Below are 19476 nucleotides of genomic sequence, written 5' to 3'. Positions count from 1 at the left end.
ATTTTTGTGTAAAGTCTCAGTCACCATTGTTATCTTATTAGGCAAAAATGTAATAGCTAAGTAAAACCTACAATGTTCCATAACTTAAGACATAAGTAAATGCATCATAGAAAGGCATATCTCTTAATAAACCAGAGAAGCTACTTTAGTTTGCACAGGTGTTTAATTTTGAAGTCACACACACAGACTGAGGTACTGTGAGGTAACATTTTACACACTACCAGACAATTTTCACATAACCCACTGTATATTACAATATTAGTAAGAGAAATGTACTATTCTTTCTCTAAACAGTAGAATGCTTGTGTTAGTATTAGTATACTTAACACTGCAGTGATGGTTCTTAATAAGACAACCACTACAAAAAAGCCATCATTATTAAAAATTGAACACATTTTCATGCTATGCAAAGTACTGTACATCTGGCCTCTATTACAAAACATTATTAATAATAGAAATAAGAACAAAATGAGCCCCAAAATCTGATTAAAAGATATATTTTAAATATTCAGTTTTTATAGAAGACAAAATGCTAGACTAAATGCAGTTTGTAAACTTATTTCTGTATAAACTTATTTTACTATAAGAGAGAAAGCTTTTTGTGTTACTGTTAACACTGAGAAACTGCAGTATTCTACAGAAACATGAGAGAAGGCAAAGACCTCAGTTCATTTAAGTGCAACATACTATACATGATTCACTCTCAGTGTTACAGTGTTACGGTAGCTACATAAAGTCTTTTGGAAAAATTAAACATTAATTTCCAAATTAAAAATTAAAAAAATACTTAGTATTTTGAAGTTTGCAATACTTTTCACTCAAAATATGTTGTTGTTTAGAATTTTGGCTGAATACATACTGTATCAAATCAAATTCCAAAATCTAAAACATCCATAATTATTATTAATAGTAGCAGTAGTATGACTACTGGGGCGGAGTGAGGGGCTCTATCCCTTATTCCTAAAAATACTTATAATTGAACAATTCATCAAAAGCACCATTTTGGGGAGGAATATTAATATCAATACAAAAAGCTTTCAGTACTTTAATCTCCTTACTTGACAGTGAAATGTGATACTACACAAGATAACAATATTACAGTATATCCGAAGCACAAGGCTTTCAGGACTTCCTGAGTACCCCTGAGCTACAGTATAAAACATCTTTTTACTGTATATCTCTACAATATTTTCTATAAATAATTTTCTGTCTGTCTCACTTTTTAACCTACCAGCAGCCATATCACCCTGCAGCTCTCAACTGGCAGCCCACTGAAGCTCAGCAGCTGTGAGCCTAGTCAGTACCTGGATGGGAGACAACCTGGGAAAGCTAAGGTTGCTACTGAAAGTGGTGTTACTGGGACCAGTGGGGTGTGCCCACCCTGCAGTCTGTGTGGGTCCTCATGCCCAGGTATAGTGGTGGGGACACTATACTATACTGTAGTGGGTGCTGTCTTTTGGATGAGATGTTAAACCGAGTGCCTGACTCTCAATGGTCATTAAAGATCCTTGGGCACTTCTCAAATTTCCCCCCTCAGCCTTTACCATGGCCTCCAAATTGTCCCCGTGTATGATTGGCTTGCACTTGCCCTGCGGTGGACTGGCGCCCTGTCCAGGGTGTACCCTGCCTTGCGCTCACTGGTTGCTGGGTATGCTCCAGCTTCCCGCAATAACGAATGGTATAAAGCTGTTTGCTAAATGACATGACTTTTTAACCCTTATAATCCAGCAGCTCTTTCCAAAGCTCATATGCAAAGCTCATAGTACTGCCTCAGTGTATTAGTGTAGTACTTGCTTTAGTGCATTAGTGAAATGTATCACACAACTGATGGTTCACAAATACCCCACACGCCTGTGAAACACCTTCCTAAAGGAGAGTTCTGAAAATCTACTTCTGTGACCTCCTAGAAGTCTGCTGCACTCTGATAAAACCACATATGATCATTTCTCCACATAACAATAAGTAATAACAATTCATTTATTTTTTTACTTGTTTTTGTTGTTTTCTCTTCCTGAAGATAAGGATGGCATAAACATTTTTGCAAGGCTGACTCTTATGCTGCTGATGGGAGTTCTGTCTAAGTGGAAGACTTTTAATTCTCAAATTGTTTCACTTCAATAACTCTTTTAAAGTTGTTGCGCCAGGATGCCTGGCGGATTAAGCTCCATTGCCTTTTCTTGTTTTGAACTAATGTATTCTTGATCACCGTTTAATGAAACTATATACCACATGGAGATTTCACATTAGATAAGCCATGTGAAACCCTCATCAGGCAAGTGGCTCTGGCTGGTGGTAATCCTTCAGATGAAAATTTCAGACTAGCAGGTTTTCCAATTTAAATGAGCCCTTTTAACTATAAAAAAATTGGCACGGTAGGATTGCTTGAAAAAAAAAAACTCAAAAAAACACATAGACTTCTACATTTTTACAATTCTGGATAGCCTTGGTGACGAAGAATGGCAGAAGTTCCACAATAAACATGGGAACCATTAACTGGCCACTCAGGGGATCCAATTTACAGCCCAGGGAGACAACTCATATGGCTCACTGGCAGCTGCCATCATTAGGCTTCCACAAAAGACAGCACAATTCTCTTCTGGTCCACAGACACCATGCTTTACTCATGGATACTGTACTGTACCAACAGAAGCAAACTGTCCGGCACGCTGAGGTGCAGCTTTAGTGCTATAACTCTGCCTTCATGTTCAGAAACACATGTGTAGCCCAGTGCTTAACTACTGGAGCACTGGCCTATTAAGTACTGAAAGGTTTCTGAAGTATTTGCAGTTCTTCGATGGAGCTCCAAATTTACAACAAGAATCCAAGGAGTATTTCCAAATGTAATGAAATGTTTGAATTTATAAAATACAGTTAAGAGCAATGAAAAAATGATGGCATGCATGTGTCTGAGAGATTAAAGTAGCAATAATTTCTTCATCCACTAGGACACCTTTTCTGTGCACTGACAGATTTTAATACCAAAGCATCTCATTAAAAGGATTTATACAACAATGACAAGGAATTGTCTGAAGATGAAGTAAACTCATCACACAGTAGAGTCCTGCCACAGAAACATCCTATTTTGACTCGCGACTTAAAAGCATTTACACTTAATGGGTGTGACAAACCTTTTCTTACCTTGGTCTCTTCCATAGTTATACATCTGTTTTTATAGAGGGATTTATGTGTCTCTTCAGACAGCTTTATTCGATCTTTGCAGTTTAAAGTCTCACTTTGAAGGCTGTTAATAATAGAAGTAGCAGTTTTGTGTTTGAAGTCCACGGCATCAAAATCAGCTCTGTAAGAAAATATAAACATTTATTAAAAATCCCCTTAAATTATAAGGATAACCCTTGTTATCCTTGACAGCTGCTGGATGATGCTAGACAAAAGAATAACTTACCATAAAAACATCTGATTGTTTGTGTCATGTTGAAGACACATTTAAAGGAAAGCATTGAGAAAAACAAGAAATTATTATTGCTGCTACAATTAAAAATAAAAAAATGCCATAACATAACATTTCATTTTTACAAAGAAGAATGCCTTTTCTGTTACTTCCTTTAACACATTTTCACAGATGAGTCAAACAAATCATTATTGTTACTGTGCTATGCAATCTGAATCAGCGCAGTGATGCAAAGCTCCTTGCAAAGAAACGTTATTAGAAAACTATGATGCCAGAAGGACATACATATTCCACATAATTTGGAAGAACTCTGTTAAGGGTGAGAAATAGCTTTAAAAAAACATAATGTCAAAGCTGAGTCAAAACAAAGGCAATTAAAAAGTAAAGCTTGAAAAGGACAAGAAAATGCATCATTTTGATGAAATGAAAGGAAAAGAAAATCAAGACAAAACAAGGTCCATATGAGCGATTTACAGTAAGTTAGTTTTGCAATGCTAAAAATTAAAAATAGCACCCAAAACAAACGCTACAAATAAACGCTGCAAATTCTCTTACAAAATGGAGAAGAAGAAAAAACAGACCCAGTCTGATTTCCCTTGTTATCATTACCAGAATGCATTATTTTTTTATTTTACTTTGTTATGTAATAGTATTATTACAGAACAAGAATATTTTTTATTATTCTTTCTTGTCATTCTTGATTAACCTTGAAACTCTGGTCCCTGAGTTTCTATAGGATCGTAGAGATACAGAATCCTGCATACCTCAAAATGAAACAGAGGAGCAAAAGCCCACCAGTATGACTAAATGAGCTTACCAACTCAGTGCATCCTACGGGGCAAAGTGGCCCTTACTGTTTCACAGCACAAAGTGACGTGAGTGTCCTCTGTTAACTCGCATCATGATATGCTAAAATCAAGCTCTTTCTCGGAGTGCTTATTCTCAAGTTGTAATGTTAGCTTTTGTAAATCATTGACAAATAAAAAAATGAACCATAGTCTGAACATGCATGGATGTAGTGTGTTCTTTATCAAGCTGTACACCTGATAAAACACCATCCACAGACTGGTGATAAGGAAGAGACAAAGTGATAGGGGACCAGAGGCATACCCCAGAATATATGGAGATTTTAGTGTTTGTATTTAAACATAAAAACTAATCTGATGTGTTTAATCCAACCCCTAGAGGCCATTTATCAATTGGTTTTAATGTTAGTAAGAAAAGAACTAAGCACAAAAAACACAGGGTGCCATTTGTATTTGTGTGATTAGATAAGCCTGATTTTGTACTGCACACGTTTGTAAAAGCTGTAAAATAATTAAGTTTATCTTCTTACTAAAAATATTTTCTCACAGGGTTTTGTGTGATGTTATTTACGTAATTTAATTTGTTAAACAATGCCAAGAAAATGGAAATCAAACAAAATAGCCTTGATAAACATTTAAACATTAGTACAAGCAGTTTTCTGAAGTTTGTTATTGATATATGATTTTGAAGATTACTGTTATAGGATAAATATTATTTCTGGAATGCAAAAAATGTTATATAGGAAGTAAGTCACCTTATCCATTTCTTCATTAAAAAGTTATAAATCAATTTTACAGCAGCTGCCCACTGTAATGAAGGATTCACAGCAACCGTTGCAATGATAATTAACTGTACTTATTAATTTGGGGGCGACTGTAGCTCTCACTGTTTTTTGTAAATATGCTCTGTTTTTTACTATGAAACTGCTATGTCAAAATATTTAGTGGTACAGTAAATGTCAGTAGCACTATCCTTATACTACAGACAGCATAGAAACAATCAAGGTTTCTTACTGAAGTTTTTCAATGGCATCTGGCATTGTTCTTGCTGTCTTTTCCATGACACATTTTGAAACTCGGTATTCTTCAGTTTTTCTGCTGAGGTCTTCTATCCTGCTCAATACATGAGTCAACTCTGCCGACACTGCTGCATGCCTGTTCTGCAATACAGACATTGCACCTGGCTGTTAGGCAAAGGGCAAACTCATAATTTACCTTAATAATCCCATTATAAATCAAGGTTAAACATATCTTTTACTTATATTATCATGAGAAAATACAGTGTCACTCACAAGAGTAGCATAATGGTCCATGTGCAGTCTCAGGTAATCATGTTTCCCACTTTTAACCAACAAAAATAATTACCACATTTGACTAAAATTCTGTTTTTAGTAATTGTAGAAACCAGAAATTTAAAGCAGGATATTGAAATAATTTCTAGGCTTGTGCTGCCCCATTTAAAAGAATAGTACACCCACAAAAAAGGCCGAGGAATTCAGCAACAAAAGCATTGATGACAGTGAGAACACTTTCTAATCATACTAGAAAACTATTTTAAAAACAACCTAATTAATAACATTTTATTAAAATGTCTGTTGCTGTAGTTTTAACCAAAGTAACGGGACTACTGTAGAACTGTATAAAAACATAAAAAATTAACAAAATACAGTTTTTTGATGTATTGTTTTTCAAAAGCCCACTCTAATGTCCCAAGATAAATTATATACTTTTTGAAATTGCTGATTGTTTAATTTAGACTGAATTAACTCACCATTTTAGATTACAAAACCCTTTAAAGACTAATAATTGCTTACACTTATATAGCACTTTTCTGGACACTCCACTCAAAGCGCTTTACAGGTAATGGGGATCCCCTCCACCACCACCAGTGTGCAGCCCCACCTGGGTGATGCAACGTCAGCCATAGTGCACCTGTACGCTCACCACACACCAGCTATCAGTGGTGAGGAGAGCAGAGTCATGAAGCCAATACATAGATGGGGATTATTAGGAGGCCATGATTGGTAAGGACCAATGGGAAATTTGGCGAGGACACTGGGGTTACACCCCCACTCTTTTTTCGAGAAATGCCCTGGGATATTTAATGACCACAGAGAGTCAGGACCTTGGTTTTACGTCTCATCCGAAGGACGGCGCCTTTTTACAGTATAGTGTCCCCGTCACTATACTGGGGCATTAGGACCCACATAGGCCGCAGGGTGAGCGCCCCCTGCTGGCCCCACTAACACCTCTTCCAGCAGCAACCTTAGTTTTTCCTAAGAGGTCTCCTGTCCAGGTACTGGCCAGGTTCACACCTCCTGAGCTTCAGTGGGCTGCCAGTTGTGAGTTGCCATATAATAAGCAGATTAATAATCAAACTATATCTAAGTGTTAAAGAGCATGTCATTTTAGTACTTCAACATAAAATATAGTAGAAGTAAAGTATCTGCTTGAGGCCTATTTCTTCATCTTCAAAATAAAAAAGCTGATTCCTACTGACAGAATTACTGTACATTCCTGTGGCACATTGCCACTGAGAGTGCTGTAATGACAATGAGACTGCCACTAGGGGCCACTACTGCAGCAGTTCACTAGATTTGTGTGTGAAGTTGAAATCATTGAATGATTGCAAATTGTTTGTAATGAAAAGCAGATTAAAAAAAGCCGCAGAAAAAAACTCATAGCTTTTGCTCACTAGATCTGTACGATGGTAATGTCTATGTAAATTTCTGTTCCTTGGGTTTTATTTTGGAAACTGTCATGTTATCTAGTTAAAAACACAGAAATCAATTTATTTGGAGTTTGGAGTGATTTTACATATGTCATATAGATTTGAGTTAATTTCATAGACGTGGGGGGGGGGAGTTTGCGATTCTGCCTCATGCAGGTATAATACTTTTCCATCCATCTATCCATTTTCTAACCTCTTCATCCAATTCAGGGTTGCAGGACAGCCGGAGCCTATTCCAGCAAGCAACTGGTGCAAGGCAGGAAACACACTGGGCCGTCAGTCACTGGGCACACCCACACACAAACACGCACACTCACACCAGGGCCAGTATTCACCTGCAAGTACAGTATGTTCCTGGGTAGTCAGAGAAAACCAGAGCTCCAGGAGGAAACCCAAGCAAAGGCAAAGAGAACTTACGAACTCCACGCACATAACACCCCAGGAGTGGAATTGAACCCAGGACACAGCACTGTGAGGCAGCACTGTTAACCACTGCGCCACCATGCTGCCCCGGCCAATTATAATGTAATTTAAATCAGAGAACAAGGCTAAGAGAGTGCAATGGTAACAAATACAGCATCAGAGGTTACACTGCATTATGGAGAGAAATGAGAGACAAAAAAGGGGGAGCTGTAACACAAAATGCAACACAAGGTGCACGGCCACCTAGTAACTACATTGGAGATTAAACTCAGTAGTGTACCTTGATATTTTTGCTCGCTGTATAATATTTACCTGTTTCAAACACCTGTAGAAAGGCACTCTGCCAGCATACCAAATAAATGTAATTCTTCAGAAATGACTTCTGGTGTCTAGAGAGTACTCAGACAAATTAATGGGGGCCAGCTTTTGCTCTTTTGAGCATCAGTTGAGCTTGCTTGTTACAGTTCCTACTTTGTCTTTTGACACCATGGAGCATTAGTGTCATGTTAATGGTTGCAGGAAAAACAATGACAAAGGAGTAAAATTATTTTCACTTCAGAAAATGGATTTAAAGGGAGCTTGAACTATCTGTTCATGTCTTGGTTGTGTGCTTTTTTGCACTTGTAAAAACTAAACACTAGGATTTTACCTCTGACTTCAGAAGCAGCCTTCTTTAAGAATCTCTATAGGGGTTTAAAAGATTTTCTAGAAAATTACCATTAGTCCTTAAATGAATCCTTCAGCCTTATCAGAGGGTACTAAATATTTTATTAGGGCCTTTTGTACTGCTTTCGTTTCCACTGGAAACAAAAACTGCAACAGCTGGATTTTTCAGCTGGAATGTGAAACAACTAACTGAAAAATAACAAAAATGAAACTTCTGGAGAGTAATGCTTGACATCTGACCACTCTCAAAAGCGATCTAGAAATGATTAAACTCACTGAAACTGCCTCATACTAAATGAGCTATGTTTTTGCTTTTGGATGTTCTCATAACTTTGCGGGAGGTAAAGACAGCTGCTAAATCTACGCAGAAGTCATTGCAGTCTGGCTCCTCTTATCGATATTAAAAATCAGGTCTAATGACAAAGACCCATTAGAATAGTCTAGCCATCTCTACCATAATTTGGATAAGGCTTTTCATCAACTAGCCTCTTGTGTAGTGTTTCATTAGATGCAGAAATGTTGGTCTGGAACGCTTTAGAATGCTTTAGTTGGTCATTCTTTCATCAGTGTGTTCTGAGGTCTGTCGTATGCTCTGAATTCTGTACAACAGAATTTCTCAAACGCTCAGCTATGACAGTCAGGGATCTGAAGAAGTCTAGTCAGGAGCTAAGCTTGTTTTGGTTTATTGTTTTGGTTTGCTGAGGCTGTTATTCTCCTGCACTGTAAAAAATATTTTTTTAAATAAAAGTGATTTTTTAATGTTTGTATTTATTATGTTACTAATACATGTGAGATATTTGAGTTTTAAAGTTATTTAGCAGTACTGTATGTGTGAGGCTTACCTGGCCTTCATGTAGTGACACAGATGGCTAATTTAATGCTGATACATGTGAGTTAATTAGGGAATGTTCCAGTTCCAAATAAGAAACGTGTGTTACAAGTGGTATTGCATTACTATTGTAATGTTTAAAATAAAGGAAAAGTGCGAAAGCATTCAAACTAAGCACCTATTAATCATTTTTACAGTCATGGCAATCCCATTCTTATAATGCTGGAACCTGTAATTCTAATTATTTTCATCTGGCATGGTAAGTGATCAGGGAACTGACCGATATGACCTTAGAGCTTTCTAAATTCAGGGTGGTCTGTACTAAATTTGAACTATTACTATTAAGCTTTTTAGTTGAGGGTGTTTTAAAATAGATTCTGACCATCAGCTCACAACTTAGAAAGCTTTAACTAAACAGACTGTAAGATGATTAAATGAACGCTATAGTTGCAAACTCATTGGACTTTAGAGGCAAGTCTACAGCTTTTTTGGCAACTCCTTGAAATGTAATAAATATTCAGCAAAGTGGAGCAACTTACTATGACCAAAGGGTCCTCATCACTTCATCTGTGCACCCCTGACTATAAAGATGTTCATAAAGATGTACTTTAGCTGACAAATATGATGACAATAACCGACAGATGTTTCAGAATATAAAGAAGGCTCACTCACTTCTTGGGTTCTCAGGCTCCGCTCTGCCCTTTCTATGCTACTGTACAACCAGTCTTCAGGCAAGGTGCCTTTTTTGAGGGTCTAACTGCTGCCAAAATCTGTTTTGATGAACAGACTGAGATACCCTTAAATCATATATGGATTTGCAAATACTGTTCTTTTGGAAAGCCTGGCTAGATCCTGTTTTGCTTGAACAAGAACTGAGACAGTTGCTTATTCTCCTCTTCAGGACCTGTTCAATTAACCCCTCTTTTGAGCCCTGCCCTTATTGTTTTGTATTTCTTGTATTTTGCTTTCTTTAAAAATGAATAAGACTGCTGTTAAAAAAGAGCTGCTGCACACTGCTTTTACTTGTTTCCAGAATTAATTAGATGTCACTTCACCTTACTTTGTGCTTCACTGCACAAGCAGCCCTCCTATTCAGCAGCATAGCTAGATACAGAAGAGGCTGCCGTGTCAATCTTTACTGAGCTGGGAAACAGGAAGGATTGTAGAAACTCTCTTTCCTTTCTTTGTAATGACCTCTCAATTAACTCTGTTAACATGTGCAATAACATGTTATTTATAGACTTGATGAATAACCCACAGCTGTTACTCATGTCACTACCATGGTGGTAAACAGGGTAAAAGGTGCTACTGTCTCTTTGTGTCCTTTTCCAATGTCTCTGATTAGTTTTACTGGTTGTCGCATCACCATGATGAAAGACAATACCCTTTGTTGCATTATAGTGACGGGAGGCAATATGACCATTTTCTGTCTTTTGTATAAACTGAAAGTCATTTATTAAAAAAATAATGATAGTAAATGGCTTTTAGCAGCATTAAAAATAGAGCCTGTAGTTCCTGTATTTCCTGGTAGTAACAGTATATGCTCATCAATGGGAAAAGTTTAATGTTTTTGTGTGATCGATCTATTAGTGTTTGACATGATAATTATAGCCATGTATATGCATGCGACTATCAGAAAAGTATTACCATGACATTTAGGTGTCATTTTACTTTCTGATGGTAATGTACAATACAAACCAACCTTTTTTGTATATTTTACCAGATAGGTAGGTCAATTTGCCACATATTCTAATCTGGAGATCTATTTATAAAGTAGAGCTTTAAGTGGAGCAATCTAATGGAAGTACCTTGTTCAAGGGTCAACAGCATCCCACGTGGGATTTGAACACATGATGCTCCAGTATGAGCACTAATCACTACTCCACACTGCTGCCTAACAGTCAAGCCTAATTTCACTAAGGCAGCTAAGGTTACTGTCAGGAGAAAGGTAATTTATTAAATCTTTCAAATGAGTTTTTCTGCCCTGCGTCTATAAATATAAACTACAGAATTATTATTTCTCTATTTCTGGCCATGACATAAGACTCTTTGCCATGACTCTGAATCTTTGTTAAGGGCTGGGCCGGGAAACCAAGAAATGCTTAAGCAGTTTCTATATTTGCAATTTTGCCCTAAATTGCTTTGCTAATGGATTATAATAGAAACCCATGGAAACATATTCTGGAATAAACTTACTGTCAGTGTTTAAATAAGATTTTTGATGTCCGTTGCATACAGTAATTTGTCTATCCATCTGATTGAGCTATGGGTTTTGCCACTTTTCAGTACTGTAGATCATTTTTGTGATATTGCCTGTAATTGTAAATTAAAAATCTCATTTTATGCTGCGCGTCCTACCAGGATGTTACAGACCCAAAAGCAAGGGCATCACAGTCCAGGGGTAGTGACTGGTGCACTCTGCTTCACAGCGGGAAGAATTAGGGACAAGGCACAGCTGGATAGTATAAAAGCAGAGCCAGCCAGGACAGGGTACTGGGTAGGGTACATCATGGCAGTCTACAGGGAGTGTACCAGGAACTGGGACAAGGGTTGAGGTGCAGGCTGGCAGGGAACAGGGCTGGAGTGCAGGCTGGACACAGGGATGAACACGAGGCAGGAGTGCAGGCTGGATGCAAGGCTGGAGTGCAGGCAGGTGAGCAGACTGGACACAGGGATGGACAAGGGGCTGAAGTGGAGACTGGACACAGGGATGAACACGAGGCAGGAGGACAGACTGGACACAGGGATGAACACGAGGCAGGAGGACAGACTGGACACAGGGCAGCAGTGCAGGGAGATGAACAGGCTGGATGAGGGACATGAGAGCAGGCTGGACACAGGGATGGACATGGGGCAGGATTGCAGGCTGGACACAGGGTTGGAGTCCAGGCAGGTGAGCAGACTGGACACAGGGATTGACATGGGGCAGGAGTGTAGGCTGGACACAGGGCTGGAGTGTTAAAAAAAGGCTTTTTGTAAAAAAAATAAATAAATACCATAATGTCCTAAAATCTGCAACGACAAAGAAAAATCTTAAATATCAATACCTGTTTAAATCATATTATTCAAATCATGTGACCATATCAGCCGCAATCATGTGAGTTGTGTTTCTCTGTTCTACTTATGCTTCAAATAATTTTCACAAGCTCCTGCTTAAAAAAAAATATGGCTCTTTGCCTTTATGTCATAATAATTTAAATTCCACAAACCGTCAATCCAGCAGTAAGACTTGGAGACACATTTGCTGTATTGTTTCTTGCAACATTACTTTAATATACCAAATAAGACATATTTCACTATGCAGTGGTATTCTCAGTCTCAGTGATTACTTGGAAAATTAAATTCTTCTGTGCAGACACATAGGTTCCACTTGACAGATTTATGTTCAACCACTTTCATGTTCATATTACTGTACATATGTTGGTTGTCTAAACACTGTTTTTTTTTCTGTGTTCAGAGAAAATTTATAAAGCAGTCTTTTCCAAAATTTACACAGAAGATCAAATGCAACTCCTTTACTATTAGGTAGGGCATCTGTAGGTAGGTAAAGTACAGTAGGACAACAAATAGAACATTCAATTAAATGTTGAAAATGATGGTTTCATTTGTTTTTCTATGATGTTTTTTATCAATAAATGTATTTTAAATTAATGATTAACAATACAATTATGAATAACAATTTATAGTCAAATAATTTGACTTAGGCAAAGAAGTGTTGGCAAAATCTGAAATAAACTTTTTTCTGTTTGCAGAATGGACTGTTACTACACTACGAATTTCATCATGTGTAGCATATTTCAAATAAGGAAATTATCTGTTTAGGTTTGCAACAAATAACAGTAATCCAGAAAGGATATATATATAGAATTCTACAAGTATTGTAAGAGGTGTTGATGTTTATTTTCATTTTGACACTTCATCACCATAAATTTAAAAAAAAATGTTCAGAAAACATTTGCTTTAACAAATGCAAAGAAAACAAACTACAGTAATTCCTATGTGCCCTCCGCTGATCTGCAGTATGCATTTGATACACCATTAGCAAGATGCCATCTACTGTGCAACTATACAATCAGCAGCTAATCATAAACTCTACAGTACATGGTTCTATGTCCTGTTTTAAAAGGAAGTCTGTCCATCTTAACAGCCAGCTATAAAAATGTCCCACAGAAGTCTACATACATGTATTAAAGCTTTGTAAAATAAAACATAATTTTGCAATGCAGTAATTCTGAAAGTACTACTTTAATCTACACTGTCCTCATGTCAATGCAATTCTGCGATGCAACATCTTTAATGTATTATGTATATTTTAGTATTATACTGAATCAGAAACACTTTTGATATCTAGTCACCTTATTTTGACAGTAGCAGGTAAATAGGTGCCAAACTAATGAGAAGGTATCCTGACTTTAGGACCTTTACACATGTCATTTGCGGTATCCAAGACATCCTGATGTACTCTGTAAGAAATGTAGCCATTTTCTTTATCTGAACATTCAATGTAATGTATGTAAAAATTAAAAGGCAAAAAAAATACTTTTTATTTGAAAATTAAAATCTAAAATAAAATAGTACTTGTCTGATGATGTAGTTATGAGTCGGAAGTATTACCATCTTATAAACACATTTTGTATTGTGTGTTTTTAGAATACAGTAATGGTAACTGTGCATCCTTTATTTGGAAAGATAGATTTCAGAAAGACTCAAAAGGACTCTCATTTGTCACCCTCTTAAGGGTGGATGGTAGGTTTTGAAAATCTACATTTTGTAGCTAATTAATAAATTTGCACCTTTTCTAGAATATGATTTGTCCTTCATACAGTAGCTCAGTTTAACACATAATAATCAAGAAACAGCATGAATATATCATTTAAAAAAAATCAACCAAAATTTCACCTTCTCAAAAGAAAATAACCCAGTGAAGGTACAGTATAGAACTAAACTGTTACATTTTTTCTTAATGCATATTTTAAAAATATCTAAATGTTTTTATGTTTTAGTTTTACATAATAATAGTAAGTAGTTGACTTTTTCTCAAAAACATGTGGAATACTTAAAGAGTGGAACACTCAGGTTTAAAGCTTAGATCAGAAAGACTACAAATAAAAAAGTTACTTCTAGTTCAGAGCAGTTAATTCATGCAGCATTAACCCAAATAATGTATATACTGTACTAAATTATTAAGACACAAAAACAAAATGCCTTGTAAAATAAAGTAAATCATCTCTAAATCAGTTATATATTGGATTAATACTGTATTTAAGATTTTACTAAATGTTTTTGGAAAGTTCAGATACTGTAGTTCTCTCTGTTTTATAAGATTTCATATAGTTAGACAAAGGATTAGAAGATGGCACATCGTCTCAAGTTGTAAAAAAGCATAAAATTTTGCATGCAGATAAATGGCTTAAAAGCATACTTTGTGCAACTATAATTAAGATTAATCAAAATGAATATAGCAAGAAAAAGGTTTGATTTGCTTTTGTGCATACTTACAAAAAATATCAAAACACATCCCTGTATTTTGAAGATCAATGCACTTAATCTGATTAGCCTTACCTCTACATCTCTCAAGTGGTGGAGGAGAGTGGTTTTCTTCTGTTCCAATTTTTCAGCTTTTGCTTTGTGCTGCGCTTCAAGTTCCTGGATATTTTTCTTCATATTTTCAATACACTGAGCAAACAGAAAATGAAGAAAAAAATGACAAAATTCACAAATGCATAGGCCTTATTTCTAACATTTGCTCTTTACTTATTTCATGTTCATTATGAAACTAATCCTAAAAATAAATATAATCAGATGCATGAATGTAATCAACAACAGTATTTACTTTTGTAAAGATGTGCTTATTCTTACTGTATACTGTATCAGTTAAATTGAGAGAATCAGCAAGACTGACTTAAGAATAGAAAAAAAAAAGCTACAAGTTTGGTGAAGTAAGGAGATGAGACGTGTTATGGGTTTTCTGGTTTCTTCTCACTTCTTACAAAATTAATGTCACTAGGAACCAGTATTTTTTGGTATATGCTACATTATCACCTTGTTTTATTTATCTTAAAGAGAACAAGGCTGTGCAGAATTTAAATACAGAATGTCATTTATGACGATGACGAGTATTTGCAGTTGGTTACTAAAGTTTACTCAACTATACTCAACATGACAGAACTGTAGAATTTATTTTGAACTGTAGAAATTATTTTCACATGAACTGGAGAAAGTTTTCATAGATAAGTAAAACATTCTGCCAATCTATTCCTGTTTGTAGTTAGCAGCTAATTGATTAAAGGATCACATCCAAGCATTTTTTGAAATAGCCATGGTTTTGGTTTAAACTACATTTCTAGGTAGCTTGTTGAATATACTGTAACTTCAACCATTTTCACAAAGAAGTGCCTCCTGTAAACTTTACAAATCTGAACTGGATAGGTAAAGAAGAGGTAACACCACTAAAATTGTACAATTACATTTGTAATTAAGAGGTGGCTAATGTGTTCTCAAAAGCTAGAACTAATGTCCCTGAAGTCAAACTAAACAAACTTTGTGTATGAAATGCTTGAAATTACAATTACTTTGCAAGTTATAGGGATCCATATCTATATGGAGCATTTCTAAATTTAAGTTACAGTAGAACAAAATTGTTTCTTTCCAAACAAGTCATTAAAAATTTAACAAGACCTGTGTAAGACTAAAAACACATTTTGCACAAAGTGGAATGAAAAGCGCATTAGTGCAGTGGTTCACATTGCTACCTTGTAGCTCTGGGGCCCTGCTGATCTATCTGCATGGTGTTTGTATGTTCTCTCCCTGTCTGCGTGGGTTTCCTCCCACATTCCAAAGACATACTGGAAGGTTAATTTGCCTCTGGGAAAACGAGCCCTGGTGTTTGTGTTTGTGTCTGTCTGCCCTGTAATAGACTGGTGTCCTGTCCAGGATGTACACTGTAACTTGGCCTATCCTGCAGTTTTTACTGGGATTGTGTTTACTTAATTAATACATAAGTCACACCAAAAGCCCAGAAACCTCCACTTACCCAGGTGTTTCTTTGCCAACTAACTGCATATATATAATGCCTTAAAGTATTCACCCCCTTCCAAGGACATCCCAAAACAAATGATGTATACACATTTTTTGGTAATGCTTTTATTTGAACATTACTGTATAATGGCTTAATAACACCTTCATAACTTCTACAATACAGGCATAATGCTATACAGCGACATGAGCAATTAATATTATGTCTGCACTACTGTATAATGCAGTACATACTGTATAAATTTGTTTTAGCATCATCTGCAGAATGTGTTATGACACAATGCTAAACAAACATGACCTGTTATGCACACTGTTATGGGCCAATCTCTCGTAGGCAGGCTTTTGGAACTGAGCACATGTACAAAACCACAACAGAAAGACAAACACCATGTAAACGGGTTATTTTAGGCACCATCTTGAAAGGAGAAATAAAAGTACACCTAATCTAATAACTATCACCAAGAATTCCTTAATATACCAAACCTAGGCTAACTGAAAACTACTGTATGTAAGAATGTGACTCTCACCCTTTAACAATGAACTAATCAATGACCTAATTCACCCTATGTGAAACTTAGTCTAGAATACTGAGGTCCGAACAACCTCTAGTGGCAGGTCACCTCAAACCGCTGGCCTGCCACACACAAGTACAGTAATGTCATTTGCACATGTCCCTGTAAAGCATTATGTATGTGATTAGAATGTCTTGTGTAGCAGACATGACAGAATTATAAAGATGCACCAACATTCAAATAAAGTGTCATCAATTTTGAAAGAAATTCTGAATCCAAACTTGAAGCTTGGCAACAAAGTGCAAAACAAAAGAGCAGAGATCTGATGAAACATCATTGTTTAGAGTTTCAGTCATGTCATGACTTTTTATTTCTGATTCAAAAATATTTTAAGCTTACTGTAGATATCCACACCTCCTTAAAATTTCATGAATGTTTTAAGGAGGTGTGGATATCTCAGCTTTAGCTATTTTTTAGCTAGTTTTATTTGTTACCATGAGGCGAGTAACATCTGTGATGTACAGTATGAACCACACCTTCAAACTATCATGAAGACAAACGATATGATCTTCCTCTTATTTCAGCTATACTTTGCTGAGGGAAGGGTTTGTAACATTTGTCACTGACATTTATCTGTTTTGGTACAACACCATCAATAATGGTTCCTGAATTGCTTTTATGTGTTTCCATTATTTCATATATAATTTCAATAAGGTTAGCTTGAACTAAAATATAAAATGACAAATGAGTAAGGAGAAGTAGGAGAAATATTATGCAGAACTCAAAAAGCCAAAAAACAAGATTTCATTCCTCCTGAAATGCCAACAAAGTATTTGATTAAAACTTAAGTAGGCTTCAGCATGCGGAGGCTGAAGCAGCTACCTACTTAAAAGTTTATTCAATGCTGAAAAGAAAAGGAAAGAGACAACGTTTTGGTTGTGACACCTGAAGAAGGCTCCACAGCCAAAATGTTGTTTATATAACTTAGATGACTAAGTGACATAACTATGGCAATGGCTTGCAAACAGCAGTAAAAGATAAGTACAGTAGGTGATCTCTACCTGAAAGACTCTTCATATACTGTACAGTAGGTGATCTCTAACTGACAGACTGTTTATATAGGTTATCTCTACCTGAAAGGCTGTTCATATGGGTGATTTCTACCTGAAAGGCTATTCATATAGGTGGATGGACTGGAATCTCCTTCAGAGTGTAATTCTAATCTTGCACCTTGTGCAGGTTAGATAGGTTCTGGGAGGCTGTAAGCTTTAGCAGAAATAAGCAACTTTTAAATAATGGATGGATAGATACAGTAGCTTAACATTGAGGAATATGCTTGCTACTTTGATATTGATTGATTTTACCAATTCTAACGTTGTGTTGGACCTACAGCATAGTTTTGTATAGGGCATTAAATTCAAATATCAATCATAATATGGTTTTATTTATTCATGTCATTTCGTATTCTTTTACACAAATATATGTGTAAAAGAAAAAGTGGTTATCAGAGGAGATTTTAATTTTTCTCACATATATCGGAAAAAAAATGTCTGGGATGTCAGTAGCTGAAACTGAAATGATAGACATGGCTAACGATTGCTTCCTTCATTGTTTTGTTAGGAGCACTTACTGTAATAGATGCCTACAATGATCTAGCTTCTTCAAACAATAAGATAAGAAAATAAGCAAAACAGTAAATAATAAATAAGAAAATAAGCAAAACAGGTGACAGAAAAATTAGGGAACTATGATAAAGGATAGCCAAGAAGTGCTACAAAAACTATTGTAATGTGGGATAGAATAAATAATGAAAGTTTTTTATAAGCCTTCTACAACAGCAAATGAACAACGGCAAGTGAACTATAACAGTATGTGTTTCAGAGATTAAGGGGGAAGCTTTTAGATGATTAAAGGGAAATGTCTGATGTATTAAATAAATATTTCACCAAGGTGTTTACCGTGGAAGAAATCAACAACATGCCTTAGGGTAAGAAAGAACAAAAATCTATATTAAAAATATTAGCATAGAAAAGGCAGACGTGTTACAACAAGCACTTAAGATAAACAAATCTCCAGTGCCTGATGGTATTCTGTAATTTGTACTGAAGAAGAAAGAGATGTTAATGTAGGCTGTTAACAAAACTCCCTACATTCACTCAATAATCAGTGATGGTAAAGTTACTAGTGGCCATCACCAAGTAATTCCAGGCCAATAAGTCTTACGTGTATTACAGGAAGTATAATGTAGATAACGAAAACAATACTAAGAACCTGAACTTGAGGATCATCTCAATGCAAGTAGGAGTCTACTAAATTACAGTCAACATTGGTTTAGAAAAGGTAGATCTTGTTAAACTTGCTAGAGTTCTTTGAATAAGCAACAATGGTTATGGAAATAAACAGAGTATATAATACACTCTATTTAAAATGCCAAAAGACTTTTATACAGTAAGTGCCTTATACAACTTTAATAGGGGAAAGGCAAATAAAAAGTAAAATGAGTGTTAGAATATATAGTTAAAAGCATAGAAATGAAATCAATGAATATTATGTTAAGTTTGTGCAATGCACTACTAAATCTCATTTAGAATTTTTGGTCATCACGTTACAAAAAGATAGTGCTGCTCCAGAGAAGAGAACTCAGTCACATTCTCAGGTACAAAGAATTATCATACTCCGACAGACTAAAATAACTAAGACCTTACTATCTGAAGAGAGGAAGACAGAACCTGCATCTGAAGTGCTTATAATTAAACCCAACTCATTGGACAATGGGTTAATTAGAATTGACACTGAAACACGAACCAGAGAACACAAATAGAAACAAAAGAGAAATGCTTTAAAATCTGAAAACAGTAGGTGCTTTTTTACACAGTGGGTTTTAGGAGAATGGAACAAACTACCCAGCCACATTGAGGAAGCTAATATTCTGGCATCTTTGAATATATGTGACATCTGTCTCAAGACATTAGGGTGCGTTTTAAAAAGAAATAGCAGTATAATTGTAATACATGTAATTCGTTAAATCTTTTCTGGACAAACTGTCAATTTCTTCACATATACAG

The 19476-nt window shown here is 35.9% G+C and overlaps 1 protein-coding gene across 1 annotated transcript in view; it reads right to left on the bottom strand.

The window, feature by feature from the left end:
• Positions 1 to 19476, bottom strand: part of ccdc178 (coiled-coil domain containing 178) — a 124509-nt gene that overhangs the window by 79898 nt on the left and 25135 nt on the right. The window contains exons 16-18 of the mRNA XM_088919111.1: positions 14427 to 14540; positions 5230 to 5375; positions 3139 to 3298 (exon numbers count right to left, since the gene is read on the bottom strand). Coding sequence (XP_088775237.1) covers positions 3139 to 3298; positions 5230 to 5375; positions 14427 to 14540 — 420 coding nt within the window. The remainder of the gene's footprint in view (positions 1 to 3138; positions 3299 to 5229; positions 5376 to 14426; positions 14541 to 19476) is intronic.

This window comes from Atractosteus spatula, chromosome 6, assembly GCF_055471065.1.
Source record: "Atractosteus spatula isolate fAtrSpa1 chromosome 6, fAtrSpa1.hap1, whole genome shotgun sequence".
Lineage (NCBI taxonomy): Eukaryota > Metazoa > Chordata > Actinopteri > Semionotiformes > Lepisosteidae > Atractosteus > Atractosteus spatula.
The sequence above is the reverse complement of the archived record's forward strand: the minus strand, read 5'-3'. Positions and strand labels throughout refer to the sequence as shown.